The 23,538-nt window shown below is 42.8% G+C and overlaps 2 protein-coding genes across 3 annotated transcripts; one reads left to right on the top strand and one right to left on the bottom strand.

Annotated features, from left to right (window-relative positions):
• Window positions 1–310: 310 nt before the first annotated feature.
• Window positions 311–8,549, top strand: unk (unk zinc finger). Of its 2 annotated transcripts, XM_030077896.1 has the most exons (15): window positions 316–602; window positions 1,160–1,369; window positions 2,727–2,903; window positions 3,001–3,131; window positions 3,295–3,430; window positions 3,524–3,641; window positions 3,731–3,815; window positions 3,948–4,258; window positions 4,584–4,649; window positions 5,000–5,183; window positions 5,295–5,396; window positions 5,524–5,709; window positions 5,789–5,970; window positions 6,142–6,402; window positions 7,153–8,549. In XM_030077896.1, the coding sequence occupies exons 1-15, from the start codon at window positions 454–456 to the stop codon at window positions 7,303–7,305; spliced, it is 2,451 nt and encodes an 816-aa protein (XP_029933756.1). In that variant the 5' UTR covers window positions 316–453; the 3' UTR covers window positions 7,306–8,549. The 2 variants fall into 2 exon arrangements, with proteins under 2 accessions (XP_029933757.1, XP_029933756.1); XM_030077897.1 differs by lacking the exon at window positions 7,153–8,549 and having other exon boundaries at window positions 311–602; window positions 5,789–5,974; window positions 6,142–6,370.
• unc13d (unc-13 homolog D (C. elegans)) lies at window positions 8,529–21,711 on the bottom strand. Its single transcript, XM_030077894.1, has 34 exons — window positions 21,603–21,711; window positions 20,346–20,378; window positions 19,871–19,927; window positions 19,697–19,753; window positions 19,503–19,610; window positions 19,363–19,422; window positions 19,077–19,143; window positions 17,963–18,143; window positions 17,832–17,876; window positions 17,663–17,734; window positions 17,492–17,561; window positions 17,239–17,343; window positions 16,800–16,892; window positions 16,066–16,166; window positions 15,337–15,454; window positions 14,902–15,023; window positions 14,696–14,786; window positions 14,520–14,576; window positions 14,301–14,398; window positions 14,013–14,064; window positions 13,753–13,883; window positions 13,508–13,625; window positions 12,912–13,064; window positions 12,540–12,635; window positions 12,248–12,454; window positions 11,685–11,759; window positions 11,522–11,601; window positions 10,399–10,513; window positions 10,153–10,224; window positions 9,924–10,007; window positions 9,715–9,835; window positions 9,496–9,619; window positions 9,138–9,361; window positions 8,529–8,684 (listed from the first exon to the last, which is right to left on the bottom strand). The coding sequence occupies exons 1-34, from the start codon at window positions 21,660–21,662 to the stop codon at window positions 8,572–8,574; spliced, it is 3,360 nt and encodes a 1,119-aa protein (XP_029933754.1). The 5' UTR covers window positions 21,663–21,711; the 3' UTR covers window positions 8,529–8,571.
• Between the last annotated feature and the right edge of the window lie 1,827 nt (window positions 21,712–23,538).

Genomic DNA, 23,538 nt, shown 5'->3' with positions numbered 1-23,538 from the left:
ATTTTTATTTATTTTATTTTACCTACATTTGTATATTGGAAATGTTACATATTTTGTGATGTGTGAATTTTTTTCTTTCATCCTACTTTGCTGTAATATTATATATATATATATATATATATATATATATATATATATATATATATATATATATATATATATATGTTCTTCAATTGTTCATTGTTTCAATATAATAATAAAATATATATATATATATAGCATGTGAATTAAAATCTCGACGCGTGCCATTATTGTGAAATAAATGACGAAGTCAGTGTAGTTCAATTATAATTTGACTCCACGCCCCATAGTTCCGTGTTGATACTTTGCTTGTACTTCCTCTCGCCCTGCGCATGCTCACATCAGTGTAGAATGCGGATTTCGAAGCTAACAAGGATAGCTAGCCCGTAAGCTAAAAACAAGGTTCTTGTTCCTACGCTTCAAACAGGGAAAATGTCCAAAACGCACCCACAAGCCCCATCGTCTTCGGGAGGGACGGCTACCGGGGGTCCATCCTCCTCCTCCTCATCTTCGCCCGCAGGAGGCTCGACATCTCCCGCCACCGTGTTGAACGTACAGCCCGAGAAACCTCAACATTACACGTACGTCGCTAGCTAGGCTGGATTAGCTAGCTAAAGTGTACACAACCTCACGTGTGCTCGCATATTGCAAACTACAGCTAACTTGTTTGAGGAAAAAAATAGCGAATGGCGACTTAAGCGTTGTTATAAATGGCCAAATCAGTCCTATTTATTGAGAATGTGCATATTACATTTCGGAAGGCTCGTTTAGGAGGCCTGACGTTACTCCCCTGTAGTATATGATAAGTAACAAGCTTTGTGGCATTGCATTGATTCAGTTCTGTGGCTCTCAGCATGTATCATTGCTGTAAAGGCTTGCATTAGATTATAGAGGGGCGTTAAATCATCCCCGTGAGTGCTGGTACTGAAACTGGGTCGTCACAGAAGTAGGGAATAGGTTAGAGTTGACAATAAGACAGACTACCCAAACACAGTGAAAGTAGTTCAGCAAATAGTTAGAGATGCATTCTCTTAATTGGCATATTTACTGGTGTACATGCAAGAATTGAGCTATAAAGAGCTAAAATTTTGTTTACCAAAATATTCCCCCTCTCCCCCATTGTTTCCCTCTCGCCCAGATACCTTAAGGAGTTCAGAACTGAGCAGTGCCCCCTGTTTGTGCAGCATAAATGCACACAGCATCGGCCTTTTGCCTGTTTCCACTGGCATTTCCTGAACCAGCGGCGACGCAGGCCCATCCGCAGACGGGATGGGACCTTCAATTACAGCCCAGACGTCTATTGCACCAAATATGATGAGGGAACAGGCACCTGCCCCGATGGAGACGAGTGAGTTTTTGCACAGACTGTCTGGTTAAGTAAAGTGTGCATCAGGGGTTCTCCAGGATTTTCATATCATGGACCCCCACATAAACACGCTTGAGGTCCCAGACCCCCTGTTTAACAAGATATCATTGCTGGGATAAGAGGAAATTGTCTTCTTCAATTTAGTATTGACTTGTTTAGCTGTCTTCACTGTATCTGGGGAGATAAAAGTGGTCATTGTGAAACCTATGCTTAGAGCAGTGCTGCTTGCACAATTTCTAACTGAAATAATTTTATTTAATTGTTTTACATTTTGCTGGGGAGCCCCTGGAACCCTGTTAAGGTCCCCAAGGGGTTCCAAAACCCCAGTGTTGAAAATTAACTATTAACAGTTATTAAGACAGAAAAATAAAGTAGTATAAACCTCGTTTATTTTTTTGTTGTGAATTATTGAAGCTTGTTCATTTACAGTATATAATATCCATGTAATTACAAAAATTGGACTCTCATGTGAACCATCTGAATTTATAGTTCATGGCATGGCAAAGGCTTCACTGAAAAAAGCAGAATTTTCAGATCAGGGGAAATTGGTGATTTTACTGAACAAGAATACACGCCATCAGTGATTGTCAGTCAAGTTGAAGACATTAGAGGGATAGTCAGATGCAAACTATTCACATTGCTCATTAGCAGTTGAACACAGTTGTTCTCCCACCTCATGGGTTCCATTTAGACAAAAATGTGCCGAGCCATTTTGACGCAAACGGAAACAATCAGGTGATATTTAAACACACGAAGAAGGCAGTTTAGAAGATGTGTGTTGATGCAGGGTTCAAGCTGTGATGTCGTTGACTTGTGCCAATGGGTCGTTACTCACTGGCGTGCAACAATGAGCTGTTCAGACTATTACCATTCGACCTCTCAGCCCCGATTGTGGTCTTTAGAAGAACACCTTTTCACAGAGGTGGACAGAGCACTGAAATGTTAAGTGCTGTTTCTTTAGTGCAGTGATACTTGTGAAAGAGTGTAGCAAAAACTGCTCAAGGACTGTAATTGTAGGCTTGACTGATCAAAAATACTCAGTTCAGGTGAAAATCCTGCACTTTGTATACATCCGGTCCTTTCCATAAAAACTACCAAATTACCTCATGTGTCATTAGAAGCCATAGTTTATTCATGGTTCCTTTTATAGCTGATATCTACAAAGTTATTGTAGCTATTGTGTATGGTAAAGTACAGCTGTTATACATATATCTTTGCCTTTATTGTGCTGTAAATTGTGTATTAAAGTGTAGTACTGAAATATACTGTAAAAGGCTCGCTGTATGTCCTTATGTTTCCATGTGTTTGGATGTGGTGATTTTATGCGTGTGTTTCCCAGATGTCCATTCCTGCACCGGACAGCAGGGGACACAGAGCGCCGATACCACCTCCGCTACTACAAGACAGGCTCGTGTATCCATGAAACTGATGCAAAAGGCCACTGCAGCAAGAACGGCTCCCACTGCGCCTTTGCTCACGGGTCACATGACCTGCGCAGCCCTGTTTATGATATCAGGCAAGTTTAACCTGAAGCTAACTATTTTTTGACCATGGATGGTTTCATCTGTGTTTTTGAACTTTGTGTTTGTATGTTGACGTTGTGAATTTGCCAGGGAGGTGCAGGTGATGGAGTCTCAGGGAGGCTCAGGGGCGGCGGAGGGAAGTGGAGGAGATGGGCAGTCAGGACAGGCAGCCAGCACTGCCCTCATAGAGAAGATCTTGAGTGAGGAGCCACGCTGGCAAGGTATCACTGTCACTATAATATCACTTTATACAACTGGAAACTTCGCCCAAATGACCGTAGGCGGATTTGCAACTGTGCTGATAAATCCCATTAAACACTGCTGGCCTTACTTTAATGGTTGTTCAACGCCTCTTTATCTTTGTCGCTGTGTTTTTCTCTCTAGATAACACATACGTACTGTCCCACTACAAGACAGAGCTCTGCAAGAAACCACCTCGTCTGTGCCGTCAAGGTTATGCCTGTCCATACTACCATAACAGCAAAGACAGGAGGCGCAGTCCACACAAACACAAATACAGGTAGTGCATCATGAGAAAGAAAGACAACTAAAGAACAATGATCTTGTTTTGGCTTGATGGACAGCTTCACAGTGTGTGTTCTTAATGCTGCAGAGCGTTGCCATGTCCAGCAGTGAAACACAGCGAGGAATGGGGAGATCCCAGCAAATGTGAGGGAGCAGAGGCATGCCAGTATTGCCACACACGCACAGAGCAACAGTTCCATCCTGAGGTTTGTCAGCTTCAACAGAGTGTTTACGTAAAGTGGACACCATCGTGTGAGGTCGCAGGAGATCCATGTCTGTTGTTTTCTTATTCTAGATCTACAAATCCACCAAGTGTAATGATATGCAGCAGTGTGGCAGCTGTCCCAGAGGGCCATTCTGTGCCTTTGCACATGTTGAAAGTAAGGCTCCACAATACATCTCTAAACACTGCTCAACAGCCATCTGATGATTCATCTTACAGTTTGAATATTTTTCTACTGTGTGCATGCATCTTTTTCAAAATCTCACGGATTATTCCTACCCTGTTCCAGAGCCCTTTGTTCCTGAGGAGCCATCATTCGCTACTCCCAGCTCCCCTCCACCCCCCAGACCTCCAGATCCCCTTCCTGCACAGGATGCCTCTGTGAGTCCCAGTGGACACAACATTGTGCCGGTTCCAGTACCTGGTTCTGCCGGGGACCCCTTCTCCCCTTCCGGAGGCTCATCATGTGTAGCAGAGCAGGGCCTGCTGGGTAGGGTTTTGTCTCTTTGTGAGGACGTGGGTGGAGGAGGAGAGCCTCTGTCTCCATGGGCTGGAGAGGGAGGATATTGCAGAGCACCTGGCTTTGAGAGGGAGGATCAGGTGAGAAGCACAAACAAATGTGGCATACGGGGCATGTCATGCACAAAAAATAATTAACAATCTTTCTTTAATGAAGTTAGAGGGAAAAGGCATTTTGGTGGTGTCTTGTCTCCATAAGATGATGTACTCCACTGAAACATGATGCAGGTGTGGGGCTTATTGAAGTGAGGGACTCTTAAAAATGAATGACTTGCAGTCAGTGGGACTTGTGTGTGTCACCTGTACTGGTTTTTGCCTCATGTCATGCAACTGCATGTGTTGGTTACATTTGCCGTTCCTGTATGTGTTTATATCTATTTCATCAGTGTTTTGTTTGTGGTTTCAGGCCAAGCAGAGGGGTTTTGCACTGGAGCAACGCAGTAGAGAAATGCCATCTGCTCATAGCAAACAGGTAAAAATACTGGTTTATGTGACAGTAAATCATCACTTATCTTCACACATGGGTAGTTACCAGCCTAGCTGAAATCTAAGGCACCTAATCTTTCCCACTGTTGCTTGTTTATTCTAAAGATCTACTTCTATATAATTTCAGCCAGAGAGTGTTTTAGAATAGCAGAGTATTTTAGGAGATGTGTGGATGTCCTCAGCTATTTGATACTCTTAACCTTTTTTACATACTTTACTTTTGTTTTTATTTTTTCTTTCAATGAATTCAACTGCTTAACCTTTCAAGCTGAGGCAAACCCTCTTCCAGCTACTGTCAGCAGGCCCACACAGTTCTTCTGTATCTTTGTCCTTCAGGACCTGTTGGTGTTTCTGCCGGTGGGCAGCCCTTTGAGTCTGTCATCCAGCATACCCTCTAGTCTGGCCGCCACGCCGCCCAGCCCTGCCCCTCCCGGACCCCCAGGACCTGGCATCACCTCAGGCATGAACGCCAACGCCCTACCCTTTTACCCTACCAGCGAAACTGTGGAGTCTGTAGTTGGTGAGTCAAGATGCATGAATTCTGGATACTTCATGGTCAAGTACGTTCAAATTCTGAACAATGCTAAGAGTAAATTTAAGTCTAACAGTGTGTTGTGTCTATTTGTTACAGAGTCAGCCCTGGATGATCTTGACCTGAACGATTTCGGGGTCTCTGCTCTGGAGAGGAGCCTGGAGAGTAGCTCTGCTCTGCCGAGCGTGGGAGTAATGCTGGGTATTGAACAAATATCAGCATGAACACACACACACACACACACACACACACATACACAACTTCAGTGTGAATATGATTGCATGCATTTGGACACACATAACACTAATTATTCTTGTCATTCTTGCAGGAGGAAATCAGCTTCAGAGTTCTGCCCCTGTCAATATCCCAGGATCCCTCAGCAGCTCCGCCCCTTTTAGCTCCCCTTCACCTTCTCCTCCAATCAGACCACACGCTTCCCCATTCTTCTCAACCCACCTGTCACAGCCTGGCCAATCAGAGAGCAGCTTCCTGGGACCGTCTCATAGCTCTTTAGGTTTGTGGCACTTCCAAAAGAATCAGTCAAATATTTAGCAGTGTGAGGTGGCATGTTGATAGTATTCTTTGCTTTTCAGGTCTGAATGGTATGAGTAGTAGTATATGGGAGCATTTCCCATCAGGCCAGGGTTCACCAGGGACCCCACCCACCTTGCTGCCCTCTGGTCCCAGTGCAGAGACAGCCAGGCTCAAACAGGAGCTGGAGGAAGCTCACAGGACACTGAAGCAGTGGGATCACAGCTGGAGACACACTGCACAGGTTGGTAGGTAGTGCTGTGTGCACTGTGGTGTGTGTGTGTGTGTGTATGTCTGATATGGCTGTGTGTGCTTGAGTTAGTGCAAACATCAGCATGGGAGAGTGAACAGCAATGATTATTAGGATTCATTAAAGTTGTTTGGTGTGGTTTTGTTTGTCCTGCCCCTCCTGTAGTCGTGGGCGGCGCTGAAAGCAGACGCGGAGGAGTCCCGTGCCCATGCAGCACGGTTAGCCATGGAGGCGGAGAGAGCCCGGCAGGCTGAGGAGGAGGCACAGAGACAGGCTTCCCTCCTGCAGGAGGCACTGGATAGCCTGAGGAATGGAGACAACCCCCACCTAGCACTGCACCAACTCCAGCTGCTGCACAGGCTGCCTCTCGAGTCTGTCCTGAGCCTGCAGGCCCAGCTCTGTAGCTGCTTACACGCCGTCGAACAGGTGAGAACATGCACCTTACTCCAGCCAAAAGACCTTCCGTGGTGTTTTCTAATAACTGCAGCAAAGAGAGGGAAGCATCTCATGTGTAGCAGTGTGAAATGTCTGAAGCTGATTAGGTAACATGAACTTCATGCTCAAATATCATTTTACTAAAGTGTTTAAATTTACAAGTAAAATAGCAGGTATAATGTCGCGGTTTTGATGTGACAGTAGATTCACAGTAACGTAGAAGCATGCTGTTAGCACTCATTCTGGCTGTCCAAATATTATTTTACGAACTGTTACTTAATCTCTGTATCTGTGTCTATCTGAGATTGTAACTGGAGTTTAGTACAGATGCCATTGGCTTATTTTCACATTTTCACATGAAGAGCAGGGTAAACACAGGTGTTGACATTACATGACATTAATGAGGGTTCTGTTCCATTTAGGTCTGACAGAGCCAGGATCCTGAGTTTTTTTTTTTTTTTAAATGTTGACTCACTGGATTGGCTGTGCTACACCGAAATGGAAAAGAACTGTAATTTACGTGATTAGTAACACCTGTGTTTACTTTCTATTTATGTCAAAATGCCTGCTGTGAAAAAGGCCAACAAGCAGACTGATACTTTTCTCAGTAGCAGAGTATGGGGAGGGTCTCCAGCCATGGCAAATGTGCCCATTTTAGAATTACTATTCTCCACTTATTGAAAAACACTATGTATTTCAGCTTGACGTGGTGCCCTAAATGTTCTGTCTGTCTGGCCCAAGGTGGTGTACAGGAAGCAGAGGCAGTGCTGTGTGACGTGTGGAGAGCAGGGCTCCGTGTCTCTGCCCTGTGGCCACGGACTGCAGTGTGACAGCTGCTCCACCTCGACAGAGTGCCCCCTCTGCCCCGAACAGAGCCTGGACCAGCTCTCCTGACTTGATCACATCGCTGATCCCAGACCTGTCAGTCCTGATTCTAGAGAGACCAGCCTAACATCTCTACTGCTAATCATAACTATGCCGGGGTCCCTTTTTCACTTAGCGACAACACAAGCACTGATCAGGTTTTGTACTTGGAAGACGAGGTATACTAATGAATGACCAGCTTAGAGAACTGGTCAAGGGGTAAAAGCTCTTTATTATGTAATTTAGGATTTATCTATTGTCCAGTGTTACCCACCAAAAACCAGTAAATGTGACTTGTTGATGCTCTTGACCAGCCACACTGTTCTTAACCCCTCTTCTTGACTAGTGAAAATAACCCAAAGACCTGCAGTTATTTCTTTGTTTTTTTGTTTTAACCCAAACCATGAACCATTAATGGTAACTGCTATGTTGATCTATTTTAACAAAATCAACAGGTCTGATTCAGAAAGTAAGGCAAAGGGCATATTCAGTTTCATCCAGACGACTATCACAATGCTACAGCCAATGGGGCCATAATACCAGTCAGCTGGTAGCGCATGTGTAGACTATGCCTTTACTGTCAAATCCTCATTCACTATTTTTTTTTTTTTTTTTTTAGCAAAACAGTTTTAAAATTGGTGATTAATGTTTGATAATAATAGCAAAAAATATTTTAAAAATTAGTAACATTTGTTTTTGGACTTTATAACAGATGGCCTCTGTTGAAGCACTCAGGTTTTCTCTGTAATATTCTATGTTAACTGGAAGAGGGGAGCATGTTAACACAATCAAGACAAAATGTACTCAGTCAACTAGTGTAGTCTTTGAAATTACATATTATATTTTTTCATTTTTAGTTTAACGCTTTTCATGTTAACTGAAACATACAATTTTTTTTTTGTCAAAACCAGACTTTTTTCTATTTTATAAATCAGTGTATCACAGGTTTTGCTGCCAAAATTTTTACATTTGTAGTAATCTTTGACATTTCACAGTGTGTCAAATGTAGTCTAATATATATATTATATATACATAGTTAAGTGATATCATACTTTTCTCTTGCACTGATTAGACAAAGTATCAGGAAGCATATAAAGGTATAAGGGTGTGTGTGGGATAGTTGCAAGTGCGAGGGTGTTCATGATCACTGTGATGGTCACTGGTAAACTCATGCTTAGCATACGGTCCACACCACCCACACAAGTCATCCAACAGTGTTTCATTCTGAGTGGAGTTTTGGTATAGATCATTAAAAGAAATTGTATATTTTTGGAGAGAGTTGTCTGTGTTTATTTCTTATGTTTGAATCCCTTCCTGAGACTGTTTCTCTCTCTGTCTTCGCTTCTTCACGAAGGCCTGCGCCTCCCTGTCGCCTTTTCTGGACTCCAGTAACTTCAAAATGCCGTCATCTGGAAAACGTACACAAAGCATCAAATTAATGGTTGCGTCAACTAAACTTGAATTTCCAGAATTGCTAGTTGGGTTGGTCCTTGCATAAGCATTTGAATTGGGTGTTGACAGTCAGGTCATTTGAAAGACAAAACAATAAACTAGTTGGATGGACACTTACAACTAAGCATATGAAAGAGCATTTAGACCATGGAATATTAAATCATCCTATTGAAACCAGTAAAATAATAATGTACACTGTGGAAGCCAATAAATCTATAATCAATCAAACTGCATCATACCTACCATATCAGGTAGATGATAATAACATGTATATAAATAAATAGGTAAATATTTGCTTGATGTATTGCTCTAGCCCCAGTTTAAAAAGTCAAAACAGCCCTGTTCTTAAAAGCAAAAATGAAAACCTGCATCATCTGTTGCTAGGTAGACTAAAAGATGACGGATTGTACCGTTTGGTTTCGGGTGCATCAGAGGGAGGCGTATCTGAGCTGGGGAGGGGTCCAGTGGTGGTCCGTCCTCAGCTCCCGCCCCTCCACTACCACCAACCCCAGGTATGCCCTTCAGAGCCAGGAAGGCCTCGCCCTCAAAGTCATCCGCCCTCAGGGTGTCATGGTCCAGAACCGTCACCACCAGGCAAGCCCCTTGAGCCTGGCACTGCTCCAGTGATACCATGCTGTGACAGGAGGCAATAGTGGAGGGGGAAATTGGGAATATGTTACCAGTAAGGGAATAGTGCATCAAGCATTGTTAAGACAGAGTTGAGGGGAGGACTAAGTGACAGGAAGGAGATGGACAGTGGTAACTTACAATTCAAAGGCCTCATCAAAAAGGGGGTTGAGGTCACAGCTCTTGATCTGAGTACAGCGAGGCTCCACCTCCGCGAAGGTGTGGCGAGGCTCCAGACACAACTGCACAAATGGATCACTGAAACCTGGAGAACGCAAAAGCAGCAGAGCACCACGTCAACAAGACAGGTCCCATGGCGATGCACAGCTTGGGTGTGTATGTATCCACTTGTGCTCTCACCATTAGAGTCCATCGGGAGGAGGTTGGCTGCATTCAACACCTCTATCCGTAGTTTGTGGTCTGACCTCCTGTAGGATGCGAGCAGGGTGACGGCGCCATACTTCTCACCGCTGTACACTTTCTGTGATTGGAGAATCAGGGAAACGGAAAGCAAACATGAGCAAAGGCAAAACTTGCATGCATCAGTCTGGGCAGGTCTGCGGTCTCACCTGCTCCCACACTTTCCTATCAAGGAATTTCTCTATGAGCTGCTGGCCACTGAGAGCGTTGTAAGTCAGGTGGGCTTTCAGGGTCTGAATGGAGAGGAAACAAATAAGAAACATTAGATATGTTCTCTGCACTCAACAGTGATCATGAAACATGTATGCATCAATCACATATAAAAAGAATTGAGTCTCTCCTGCTGATCTGAGGTTGAGTGGCCTCTAGTTTACTCACCTTATACTCAGTAGAGTGGAGAGCGTCCAGAGGGAGTCCGTTGCCCTCAGCGTGAAAACACTGCTCCAGGCACTGAAATACACACAGAACAACCACTGAATCTAAACCGGAATAAAACGAGTCAACGTGCAAAAAAGTTCGGCTGCGTGACAAGCCAAGTCTAGTTCTTACTTCCAACTCTGCTGGAGTGTGTTAGTGCATCCTTATGTCCTTGTAATACAGTTAACGTCATGGTTGTGGACTGACCTGGAGTGTGTACAACAATCTTTGGCAGAACACCATGAGCCCTTCTTGCTGTGGATGCTGAGTGGCCACCTGGTAGAGGCTCTTCACTGAGTTGATCCACAGAGGGGTCAGCAGACTGGATAAGGAGGAGAAAATAATGAATGACACTGACTTCAGTAAAGATTTGACTAGAAAACAGACAAAAACATACAAAACAAGGACACAACTTTTTCACCAAAGACGTTCTGGTTCTCGAACTGGTTCAGTTTAAGTGCAAACTAAGCAACTGGCCCGCATTTCACGTGGAACCATTGCATCATCGACTACACAATCTGAGCTTGATAGGGTTCAGATTGAGAATAATAAACTCTAAATTGTGCCAGTACTTTACCTGTCCCGGAGAAATGAGCAGGATGTGACAGGAAAAGCACTGCTTCTGCCCATAGAAAGGCAAATGTAAAATATTTTTATTTGTGTGAGGGAATCTCAGTTTAGTGTTGGCAAAAACATTTTTAACCACTATTTTTACCCAGACCACAAAATTTCTTGGCATTTGTCTTCATTTTTCCTTGTAGAATAATATACGCCCACTCCGTTTGCAGTTGAGAGCTACTATTTTCTAGTTCCAGCTGAAAACCAGATTTTCCATTCGAGAGCCAATCTATATTTGGTGGAAAAGCACAGAATGGTTAAAAACTTGGTGCACAAACCAGAACGGAACCAGTTTGTTGGTGGTAAAGGGGTGTTAAGATGCACTTCCCACATCCTGCATGATGTGGAAAGTACATCTATCTTATAATCTTGGCTGAGAAGCGGCACACTCAGATACATTTTTACTAAGAAGTGACATCAAATGAGATCAACTTTAAGCCACTTGTATCAAACTTTGTGTAACAATTCTATGGCAAACTCCCACAGCACCTAAGATTTATGTGTTTTTAAGGTCAGTGTACCACGTGATGTATGTGGTGAAACTGAAGGTGCACTATCATAAAATGCATGTTGTTTTCCTAATGATGTTGCACTATTAGGAAATTTGGCTGGCCTGTGATAAAAACCACAGAGGCACCCCACGACTATTTCTCAATACCACAGGAAGTTTGCACAAGGGGCAGCACAAAGCGGCGATGTGCAAGCCCAGCACCTGTTGAAGTTCTCTTGGACCAGGTTTTCGTTCATGTACTGCAGCTCTTGCTCCAGGTAGCGCATCAGAGGGACCACGGCCTGAGACAGAGAAGCAGAGGCCGGGCGTGAAATCAACGTAACAGGTTATCTGTGTGAACAAACCGGCAGCGATGGTCACTTACATCCTCTGTGGACTTGGAGGGAACCCTGCGCCTGGTCGACATGCTTCTTACATGAGTCTCAATGTCTGTATTCAGCTGAGGAGGGAAAAAAATGATGGGTGTAAAAACACTTTATAATAATATCCCTTAACAAATGATTCATGAGATACTCATGAATATTTAACCCCTTTCTTGTATTTATAAAGTAGCTATGATGTAGCTAGAAATATATGTGACTATTTATACATAATCATGGATAGGGTCAGGATTAGGGATTCATGTATATTCACAAATAGTTCAGTAAATCTTTAATATTTACAAGCATTTACTTATAAATAAAGCAATAATCATTTGTATGTCATATATGTCATATATGTTTACTTATTTGTAAATAGTTAACATACATTTATCAGCATATCTGGAAGTAGTAGGTAGGTATGATCATCTTAAATAACTATTAATAGCTTGGAAGTTATTTGTTAAGGAATGTTGTTATAAAGTGTTACTGAATAATCTGTCAATCCTCTGTTTTCCTCCCCCCTTCCTTTCCTCCTCCTCTCCTCTCCTCACACACACACACCCACCTGTTTCCCGAGGGTGTCCAGAGCGGAGCGGATCTCCCGGCTCAGGACGCTCTGGGCCTGCTGGAGCTGGAGGTGCAGAGTGTTGTTGAACTGGCTTTCTCCAATCACGTGGCGGGTCCGCTCGCGAAGCCCCGGCCAGTTGAGTTGGGTGGGGAGGCGGGTGAGGACGGAGCGCAGGTGCTCCAGGTCGTTCACCACCACGCACAGCTGCAGACACAGACAGAGAGCAGGGAATACTTGAGGTTGCTGTTGATCATGTTCGGCTGAGATCTTTTCCTTGTCTTCTCCTCACCATGTTGATGGCGCAGCTGTGGTCCGAGTCCTCAGACAGCACTCGGACTCTCTCCTTTAGAATGCGGCAGTAGGTCACCACAATCTTACACACATCCTGAAAACACACACACTCTAAAGGTTACAACATCCCTGGCTTTGTACAGATGTCCCATGCAAATAAGCCCTAAACCAGGGGTGTCAAACTGGTGCCATCGAGGGCCAAGAGGCTGCAGGGTTTCAATCTGACCAAAAACTCCACCAGGTGATTTCACTGATCAGTCCTGTCTCTCTGCTTGTAGGTGAGGAAATCAGTGAAATCCCCTGGTGGAGTTTTCAGTTGGAATGAAACCCTGCAGTTTGACACATGTGCCCAAAACAGATGGAGGCGTACCTCGGTGAGCTTGACCATGAGCATGAAGGCCTCCTCGGGGTCAGGCCAGGACAGCTGCTCCCACAGCTGGCAGATGGGCTGCACACAAGCCACCAGGTCCACAGCCGAGGAGCTGTGCTTTATGGGCACTGCACCAGACTGCAGGGGCTGGAGCTGCTCCAACACGGAGGCAGATGATGACATGGGAAATTCAAAAATACATCCACATTATGGCTAGGGAGGAGATAAAAATACCTATGGATCAAATGAACACTTTCCAGCATAATAAGAGTAGTAATAATAATAGTGATTACATAACACTACTAATATTATTACTACTACTAGAGCTGCAATGATTCATTCATTGCATTGATGCACGGATGCAAAAACTCCCGTTCAACTCTGCATCAGTCTGGTAAAATTAAAAGTTTATAATTAAAACCACCAACTAGTGACTCCTGAATCCAATCTCCGTCAACCCAAAAATTCTCTAATTACTACTGGTACTGACAGTGATGATCATAAAAATGCAAGCAATAAATAACAGCACGGAAGGTTAAATCAGTATTAATTGTTCAGATATTTAAAAGCAGGATACAGTAAAGCGAGTGGCTGACCTGGTCCACCTGCACAGCTCTCTCCACTCTGTCCTGCGTGGTGCTGAAGGCCTGGTTCAGCCAGTAAGGAAGAGCGTCTCTGAAATCCTCGTGGAAGTCTGTCAGCTCCAGTAAACCCCTGAAACCACAGCAGCACAACAGACTTCTGCATCACTCGCTGTTGCATGTTCAGCAGGTACGGCTGCGCTGTGCATTTTCCTGTCTCTGTGCTGGGAGTGTGTGTGAGTGACACCGTGATTTCTGACCTCTTCTGCAGGAAGGCCTTGTCTTTGTGGATAGCCTGCAGACTCAGGTAAAGGGGGAACAGGCTGTTGGCGAGAGGCTGCTCCATCTGTCCCTCCATCAGGGATAAGGTTTCTCTCACCTCCTCAGCTAGCTGCAGAGGACAGGAGAGGGTGATACAGTGAGAGGAAAGGAGATTGTGGCATAATCAAAGCTCAGAGTTCGGCAAATATAGCCATCAAGTCAAAAAATCCTCAACTCGACATTCCCTTTTGCCACTTACCAAGGAGTCATGCTTATGGTACACTACAGTGAACACATCCAATTGCACAGCACTAAGGTGACAAGAGAGAAAGATAATGATTACAACTCTCAAAAAATATTCCTCGTGCAGTTTGATGTGCTATTCCCTGATAGAAGCCACAACATGACCAAAGAAATGTTTAACTAGCTATGAAAGCCTCTTCTTTTTCATTTTTGTAATAAGCGACAGCAGCAGATAACACATGCTAAAATCCAACAGAAGCAATCTAACCCTAACCCTGATTAAAATGAATCCCTGTGGCCTTGCCTGACAAATATTCGGTTCCACACGTCCTTGCTGTGCTTTATGTCTTCCTGCACCTCCCCGATCAACCTGGAGAGGGCGCTCACAATCTCTGGCAGGTCCTGTATGGCAGCATGCAGGAAAAAGAGTGCACATATTGTGGTGAAAAGAAGAGATAAAAATGGATGAAAACCATGTAAGCCATAATCCCATATATGGATTTTGTTACACTGTTGTCCTTACCTTAGTCATTGGTTGATGCAAACCCTTTTTGATAGTAAACCACTCCTGTGTGCCTGCCTGAAATGTATCCCAATCGATTAAAGGCATGCTGAGTACGTTTACATCAAAATCAAACTCTATTATGTGACTGTAATAATCAATACAGCAATTAATAATGTTATTGTATGATTACTGACCTCTACAGCATCGCTGACCTCATCCTGCAGCTCAAACTGAGCCGGGTTGAGTTCCTGAAAAGCTCGAGTCTTGCAGATCTGGACCAAGATTCTGACCAAACAAACAAACAAAATGCACAGTCATGTACTGCTGAATCTATTTCATTAACATGCAAACACCTGGGCCAGTAATTAGCAAAAATAAAAACACAAACAGTGCACTGTACCTGAGCAATGTGTGCAGTTTAGGGGTAGCGCTGTGAGTCGGGGGGAAGATGTCTCTGTACTTGGACACCAGGCACAGGCCGTACTGCAGGAAGCCATGCAGGGAGTCTCCAAGCTCCTGTTTCTACTCACAAATGACAGCACGTAAACTCTCAGAGGTACACTAAGTCCATTTCTGTCCCCCAACGTACAAACTACACAAATGAATGGAATGAAGGAATCAGGTCACCTCCAATCAGCCAGAATCAACATCAACAAGCATGAATTTGAAAGATTTATCTTGTTAAATGAGGCGACTTCAGCAAAACGCTTTCAGCTGATAAAACAAAGTAAGCATTAATGATGGAAACACCATCACCTGTGTTCACTGATCATTCCTTAACAATTCTTGCGGTGCTGATTCATCATTACATGGCAGCGGGTAGCTGTGGCCATACCTGTTGGTAGGGCAGCTGCTGCTGATGCCAGTGGTACTCGATACTGGTGAGCTGCTGGAACAGCACTGAGGAGTCCACCTCTAAACTCTGGTACAGCTTACTGTAGGCCACCCACTTCCTGTCAGGGGCACACACACACACACACACACACACACACACACACACACACACACACACACACAGCATGCAAACATACAGTTTTTCTTTTGTTTTTTCATGCATTTTTGGGCTGCAGAGGAGCTCCAGCACTTTTATGTTCCTACACAGGAGCTGTTGAGCTCTCAAATAATGTTTCAGTCCCTTCAGTTCTTTATCCTTTCCCAAAACCAAGCACCCTGACCACTGAAAAATCCTGCATAACATCACATTGTTGACATGCACTATGGGTGTAACAATTTACACCAAAAAACATGATTTTGCAGTCCTCTATACACTGAACCATGCATATGTGGAGGATCTCACCACCTTTTCTTTTGAGCATGGTATGAAATAGCCGTGAGCAAGTTTGTAATGCAGATCATTCAACACTGATTTTGATAAATAACTTGCATCATCTTTTTGGTTTGGATCATTGCTATATGTTACCTTGAATTTTTAGTTAGTTCAATTTTTTTTTTTCGTGATACAATAACCGAAGCACAAACCGAACTCTAATAAAGGTGAACCGTTATATGACTAATATGCTCCATAACAATATGTGTGTCCACTAGATGCAGATATGGTGCTTACGCCAGGTCCTGAAGGAAAGGTGAGAGGTCGTTCTGTGTGGCGTAGAACTCCAGCAGCGCCTGACCCTCGCCGCACAGCTCACCTTTCCACGGAGTGCCACCCTGAGAGGGAAATAACACAAGACAATGGAGTTTTGGAAGGGAAGGAAGAAAGAAGGTAAATAGGAAACAAATTAACCCTTTGAAACCTAAGAAAATTCACTGCATTTCTTTCAAAAAATATGGCAGAAAAGATGATGAGCTGATCAGAAAAAAGATCCAGAAAACAAAGAATCTGGTAAAAAAAAAAAAAAAAAAAAAAAAGTTACAGAAAAACTAGCAGAAAATGATCAGAAATTTGGCAAAAAAAAAAAATTACATAAATAAATGAATAATCAATCAGTAAATCACCCCCAAAATTAACAGAAAATTAGTGAAACACTACCAAAAAACCAATAACAAAAAATACAAGAAAAGTATTTAGAATTGTTAGGATTACAGATTTAAAATTTAATCACAAGAAATTTCCAAATTTCCTAACTAACTAAATAACTAAACAATTAAATAAAATGACCATAAAGTATCACAAAATGTATCAGAAAATCTACCCCAAAATACGTAAAGAAGAATTACAATAAAATAAAATTGAAATAAATAAATCAAAAGTAAAAAATCTAACCGAAAACTACAGCCCCATGAAGTTCAGTGGGTTAATGGAGGATCATAAGAAGCTGTATGGCCGAGCTGGTCTCTTACCTGCTGCTTGGAGATGTGCGACTGGACAAATTGCTGCAGCATCCCACAGTAGTTGACATAAGCGCTCCGGCCTGCGCTCAGCGTCCCGTCTCTCTGTCAGGCATTGTGAAAGCAGTGTGACAAGCTACTTCATGTATATGCACAATAAAAGAAAAAAAAAAAATCTGCATGCAACGGGGAAAAAAAATCCTATCACATAACTTAATCTTTTGCTTTATCTTGCTGATACTTCAGCACTGTGACTATAGATGTATGGAAGCAGTTGCACACTGCATGTTTCAGACCAATTACAACCAGGAAGATATTTCATGGGTGTTGCCATCAAATATTCAGAACACTTCTGCTTTGATGACGGTGAACAAGCAAAACTGCCTCATTGCATCATCATCTATAACAGCACCTGTTCATATAAAAGCAAAGGAATAGCTGCAGGTCTCACCTCTTTGTGGATAAACTTGAGATTCAGGTGGCACTGGCCCCGATCAGGATACGTCTCTGTTCTTGGCTCCAGATCACACCAGTTATCCTCTGTGCAGTGGAGATCCTGACAGGAGACACATATGAACAGAATAATTGACACAGTGGGAGGCTGGTCCATGCAACATATACTATATTAATTAATGAACAACTCTCTGTGTGGCAAAGTGTGCACATCCAGCATATAAAAGTCAGGAAGACGGACGTTTTATTACCTGTAGTTTTAGGACAACCTTCCCCAAAAAGTCATCTTGGCCTTTCTCCTTTTTGGCATCCTTGATCATCCTAAAAGGCCACAATTTAGAAGCTTTAACCATTTGCATTTGATGTTCACTCGCCTAGCCTGGTCACCTGTTTGAGTGTGAATCCCAGAAAGAGCACAGTACCTTCGTAAATTATGGAAGTTGGTTTTGAACTCCTCTAGTTTCTGAGTTAGTGAAACCTCTTCATCCTTATCCCTAAAAAAAAAAAAAAAGAGCAGCACAGTACACATGTTGGTAATGATGTAGGAAGATTTCAATGCACATAAGCTGGAGCACTAGACATTTCGCTCACCACATCTCCAGGTGGAAGCTGGCACCAACAGTGTCTTCAAACTCTCTATAGATGAAAGAGGAACTGATTACAAATGCACTTTTAATCCTGATGCGTCACTCACGTGAACATGCACACACGTTTAGACTCACATGATGAAGGTTTCGTTCCAGATAGGGTTCAGGGTCTTCTTTTTTATTTCGGTCTGGTAGATTTTGTCGTCTGACACAGCGTCCTTCACAACTGATTTACAGGGTTTGGCTCTGGATCGCCGCGTCCGGCTCTCCTTCTCGTCTTCCAGAATGGTCAGCAGGCAGTATGGGTCACTAAAACCTGTTGAAAACCCATCAGAGATCTGAGGTGGCCTAGCTGTGACATGCAACATGACCTTTTCACCTCAAAGCGACCAATCAACAATAGACAACTCCCCTGCCTACGAGCTTATCAAGCACAACAATTCTTTAAAAACTGTCAAAGATCACAGTGAAGACATGAACATTATCGCTTTTGTAGTTCTTGACAGGAAGTGGTGACGAGGCACAAAATAGCAACATAAGAACAGATGTTACATTTTAAGAGACAATAGGCCTCAGAAGTCATGTCAGTTTGAAATAACTGATGACATTCAATTGGAAAAAAAGGAAATTTCTTGCACATTTTTCATAACCTAAACAACCTTTAAAAAACAAATTGCCAACAGCTAAGTGGTCATCCATATTCTCAATACTTTTATTGCTACCCTGGAACAAAGACAATGGATTGACCAAAGAAACAGACATGGTAGTTCAGCGGCAAGTTAGAAAATCATTCTAGTCATAAATGTATTGGGCAAAGCCAGGCGGTGTTAGCTTTTTGTTAGCAAAATATAATTATTTGGGTTGGAAAGCAGCAGCAGATTTCAGTAAAAAAAAAAAAAAAAAAAAACTGGAACTGGAAATATGCTGAAATTAGCCTCATAAAACAGGCAGACAAAAATGGTAGATGCGGGCCAGAAAAGGTTCTTGCAGTTCCTCTCGACCATCACATCATCAAGGAAAGACTGAACGCAAACCCAAATCTGAAGCCTTACCTTCAATAGTGCAAAGTAGGGTGCCTGGTCTTTGGTGGCGGGTGATGCCGCCACTTATACTTTGTTTGTGGTGACATCACCTGCCACCAGAGACCAGGCACCCTACTTTGCACCATCAGAGTTAAGGCATCAAAGAGTTTTGAGTTTAGTGGTTAGTAAGTGTTTGTCTTGTCTGCATAGGCGATGCAGGAACTTACCACTGACGTCCTTTCCCAGGATTCCCTTTGCTTCCTTTATGGTGACCATAAGGCAGTACACAGGGGGCTGCGAAGGGCACACAGTCATTTAGATACTTCACCACCCACAATACCACTTATTACTTCTGCAAGCATCAAGATGACAGTATCAGTACCACTGATAAACTAAATGGAAGGGGCTGTTCTGACTCTGGAATGGAAAGTTCCATAGTGTGAACTCGAGCCGATGTCGGGGTCGTCTACAGATGCATTTATCAGAGCGGAGATGCCGACTTCCTTTTCTCACCTCTGTGCTCTGTACTTTCTCCATAAGGCCATCATGCTCCGAGTCTGTCATATTGAAAGCCTGGCAGGGACAGAGATGAGAATTGAGGGAGGTGTAACATGCCAAATGTGTGGTTACAGTGCAAGTCGAGGTGTTTTTACCTCCTTGATGTAATGATGGAGCTGGCTGTCTGTGAAGACCTCGGCCAATGCTGGTGTCCCCAGCTTGTGAGCGATGGTGTACAGCAGCTCCTTATACAAAGGCTTTAGCTTTAAACAAGGGGGAAGCAGACAGAGTGAGAGTGCAGGGCAGAGAAAAGCCATTTCATTTCAATTTCAATTTCATGTGATAATACCTCCAGCTCCTTATGTCTTCTCGCCTTCTCCTCGGGGTTTTCATCTTCCTTGAAATCCTGAGGAGACAAGAATTCAATTTTGTTTCCCGTGTCCCTGCTGCCTAACTGATGCAAATGAAGACCCTCAAAGTCCAAATTTGAGGTGTTTGAACATCACAGGTGAGAGCTGCTTACCCTCTTGTCTCTATTTTTCCTCGTCATCCCCAGTTTACGTGTATGGCCCAGTGCACACTGACAGGAGAAAGGGCATTCATGAAAAATCAGATGAAACATACAGAGCCAGAAATGAAAAGTCATACAAGACACTTAAGAAATGTAAATCATTGTATTTAGGCTTTGGAGAGGCCCGTCCTCTCCAGAGCTAAAACAATGGATAGAATCTATGTTAGAGATAATATCATAAGAACAAATGTTTGCTACAGTCAATGACAAAGGTGAAAAACACCAGAGGTCCTGCATTTTTTCCTTTCCTTGTTGCTGTCTTTCTTAAGTTTACTGTCAACTTTACCCGCTGTTGTCGTTTCTGGATTGTAATTAGCTTATGTGAGCCTATGAATGATTTGTGATTAAAGAGAATAACCATGTCTGTGTGCATATTTCAATAATAAATATCTGTAACAACATTTGAGAAAGAGGGGTACCGCCCTACCTGACGGTGTTTGAACCTCGATGAGCCATGCCTCTGGAAAATAGGAAAACACAAGTTTTGGCACAGAGCAGGAAACTAATACAATGCAATGGTTCAATCCAGTCTCAGTGGTTGGTTTTGCAGGCCTGGCAGGCAGGACTCAAAGGTCATATCGGTCCATCCATACACTCAACACTTAACTCCAAGGCCAATTTAGTAAAAGACCTTTATGCTCCCCAGGATGAACCCTGTCAAGTTTGGTGATCTCACCACCTTTCCTCCAGTGCCACCCTCAAGCAAAAATGTACAAACCCCACGTTCCTACTATTTGCATTCCCTCAAGCGCCGGCAGCAGAGGGTCTGCTCTTGTTTGTTACTAAAATAGCATCATTATCAGTTATTTGACAATATATGAATTGCTGTACAACTATTTAGTGCTGAAGTGTCATCCTTTCCTAAGTAGCTGTTATGAAAATGAAGAAAGGCCCTTGACTCAACTCCCACGTACCATAAATTACAAAAGATAGTCTTGCTCAGGTTAGGAAACAAAGGGGTTTTTACAGAGGTACAATCCCAAATAACGAGGGGCCTATCAGGCCGATAGGACCTACTTCTGTGAGCAACTTCCTCAAAGTGGCTGATAAGGAAACTGACTCAGAGCTATGAGACAAGCCACCACTCGGTGTTTAACATAAACCAAGGAGAATCACATGTAGGGGAGCCACCTGTACACGATCCTAGAAGTATGTATATGTGCAAACACATACACACACACACACACGCACACACACACACACACACACACACACACACACATACACAGATAGGTATACTGGGCTGCCTTCCTCCTATGAGAAACACATGCTATGCTGCATCATTTGGTCAAAAAAAAAACCCTTAGTTATGAATCATAGTCACAGCGGCTTAAAATAGTTGTTTGGAAAGCATGGCTCCATTTCCTAATGCTATTAGTGGCCTCTGATGTTATTCCTCTGACTATTGCTTATGTGTCATGAGAATTTTTGAGGTTTCATGAAAAAAATAGCCATTTTTTGCTGAACAAAAAACCTGACTCTTTTGCTTCTATACATTTTAAAATAAGCTTGACAGACAAACAAAAACACTTTCCAGATAAATGCAGTTACGCTCAGCTACATTTGGCGACCTCATTGGTTTGGCCATCACTACAGTGCCATGTAACCTGTCACACTGATAAAACAACACAAACATATGACTGGCATGTAAGCTGAACATCCTCGAGTGAGGTCTGGTCCATACCTGATCAGGTGTTTGCAGTAGATTGCCTCCTGTGCTGGCTGGCTCACTTTGGCTGGACATGGTGATGGTAATATCTGATAAGCAGAGCACTGACTCTGCCTTGAGATAGGGAAGCGGTGTGCGTGTGAGTGCGCATTAGTGTGTTTTTATGAACTATCACACAGCAGCCGGAAGTCATCACTTCCTGTTGAAGGTGGTAGCTCAAGTAACTGTGACTTATAACTGTTTCTTCATCCAGGGGCCTAAAATCATGCAAAGTGTCATCTCTCTCCAAACAAACCTCAAACACCCTGTGTCTTTCATTTTATTCGTACATACAAACCTGAATGTACACACTCACACACAGACAACGCACAAACTCAGGCTCTTTGTAACCTCACTGAGTCCTGCATGCTTGTGGACACGGTCAAGATTTTGCATACTGTGTTACTGACGAGCCGCAACAATATCACTATGGATTCTAATGTAAATCTAAATCCATAGTCAAATCTCAGATGACACAGTAACAACTGAGATTGGACGAAATAGCTTCTGATCACTGCAGCCACTGTTAATGCCTAAAATATCTCAGTATCTATCTATAACTATCTGCCTCTGTTACTGTAACTGTATGTGTGCAGTATTTATATCTATGTCCATGACTGTAATTGTAACTATGTGTACATTTATACCTACAAGTGTATCAATATCCATCCCTGTAACCACAGCTGGAGAAAGAAATATTCCATAGTAAAGCTGATAATACTATTAGAAACAGCGATGCGTGGAAATCGTACCCCTGCGGTAATGACATTATAAGAAGGAGCAATGCTTCTCAGAATGAGTCAGAGAAAAGATGTTTGGCCATGTTGCAAAAATGCCCGCTTCCCCGTGACGGCTGCAACAAGATGCAAACTCACTGTGTGGGTTGGTGAGCTCCAAGAGGTCTCTGTCTCTTGCTCTCACCAAAACACACACATGGCTCTGCTTAGTTTGTGAATGGAACTGGCATTATGTGTGCCGCTTCTCTTCATCTTGCACATCAATGACTTTGTTAATACCTCGTGTGTGCTACATAAAGTGTTGTTTGCTGATGACACTAACTTGTTTTTGTCCCCCAAGAATCCAAGTGAAGTTGAACAAATCCTAAACAGTGAGCTTATGAAAGCAGACACTTGGTTTAGATGTAATAAACTTCCTCTTAATGTCAACAAAACAAATAACATTGTGTTTTGTTCCCACAAAAAACAAATTGATGCTGAACATGTCTGTCCCAAAATAAATGGACACGATATTGTAAGAGTCACCTCCACAAAATTCCTGGGGGTCCTCACTGATGAATCTCTTAATTTCAAATATCATATTGATGGTCTAATGGAAAAATTGTCCAAATATGTTGGTTTGTTTTTAAAGTTGAGGCATTTTCTCCCACTCCCTGCACTTCTTACCCTTTACAAAACCCTATTTGAGCCTCATGTAAATTATTGTAATGTCATTTGGTGCAGCATATTTCCAAATTACTTAAAAAAAACGACAGATTCTCCAAAAAACGACAAAAAGTCATACGTGCCTTATCGTGATCTGAGTTTAATTCTCCTACCAGACCATTTTTATAATCTCTTGAGGATTGCAGAATACAAATATCTCCAGAATGCTTGTATGATGTACAGGGTTGTTCATCAACTAAATCATAAATTATATGATCTCATCCCAATCTGCCGTCCTCTGCACACCCATGACACTAGAGAAAAACATGGAAAAAAAAAAAAAAAGAAGGCTAAAACGCACCAGCTTCAGTGTTGTGTGCAGAGGACCGCAGATTTGGAATGAGCTTGATGCTAAATTAAAAATGTCACATAACGTCTCCACCTTTTAGAAGAAATTAAGAAAACAATCTATCTACATATGATTAATTTCATGAATGACATAGGGCGATCATAAATCTAAAGAAATCAAA

The sequence above is a fragment of the Myripristis murdjan genome, chromosome 19 (assembly GCF_902150065.1).
Source record: "Myripristis murdjan chromosome 19, fMyrMur1.1, whole genome shotgun sequence".
Lineage (NCBI taxonomy): Eukaryota > Metazoa > Chordata > Actinopteri > Holocentriformes > Holocentridae > Myripristis > Myripristis murdjan.
The sequence above is the reverse complement of the archived record's forward strand: the minus strand, read 5'-3'. Positions and strand labels throughout refer to the sequence as shown.

What these genes read in the sequence shown, in the direction of transcription:
- unk (XM_030077896.1), top strand. Translation starts at nt 454, where the DNA reads ATGTCCAAAACGCACCCACAAGCCCCATCGTCTTCGGGAGGGACGGCT. An exon ending in CCACACAAACACAAATACAG is followed by an intron (nt 3,431 to 3,523) that starts GTAGTGCATCAT and finishes TTAATGCTGCAG; the next exon opens with AGCGTTGCCATGTCCAGCAG. An exon ending in ACCGTCTCATAGCTCTTTAG is followed by an intron (nt 5,710 to 5,788) that starts GTTTGTGGCACT and finishes TTTGCTTTTCAG; the next exon opens with GTCTGAATGGTATGAGTAGT.
- unc13d (XM_030077894.1), bottom strand. Translation starts at nt 21,662, where the DNA reads ATGTCCAGCCAAAGTGAGCCAGCCAGCACAGGAGGCAATCTACTGCAA. An exon ending in TGGAACCGAATATTTGTCAG is followed by an intron (nt 14,065 to 14,300) that starts GCAAGGCCACAG and finishes TTGTCACCTTAG; the next exon opens with TGCTGTGCAATTGGATGTGT. An exon ending in TTTGATGAGGCCTTTGAATT is followed by an intron (nt 9,362 to 9,495) that starts GTAAGTTACCAC and finishes CTCCTGTCACAG; the next exon opens with CATGGTATCACTGGAGCAGT.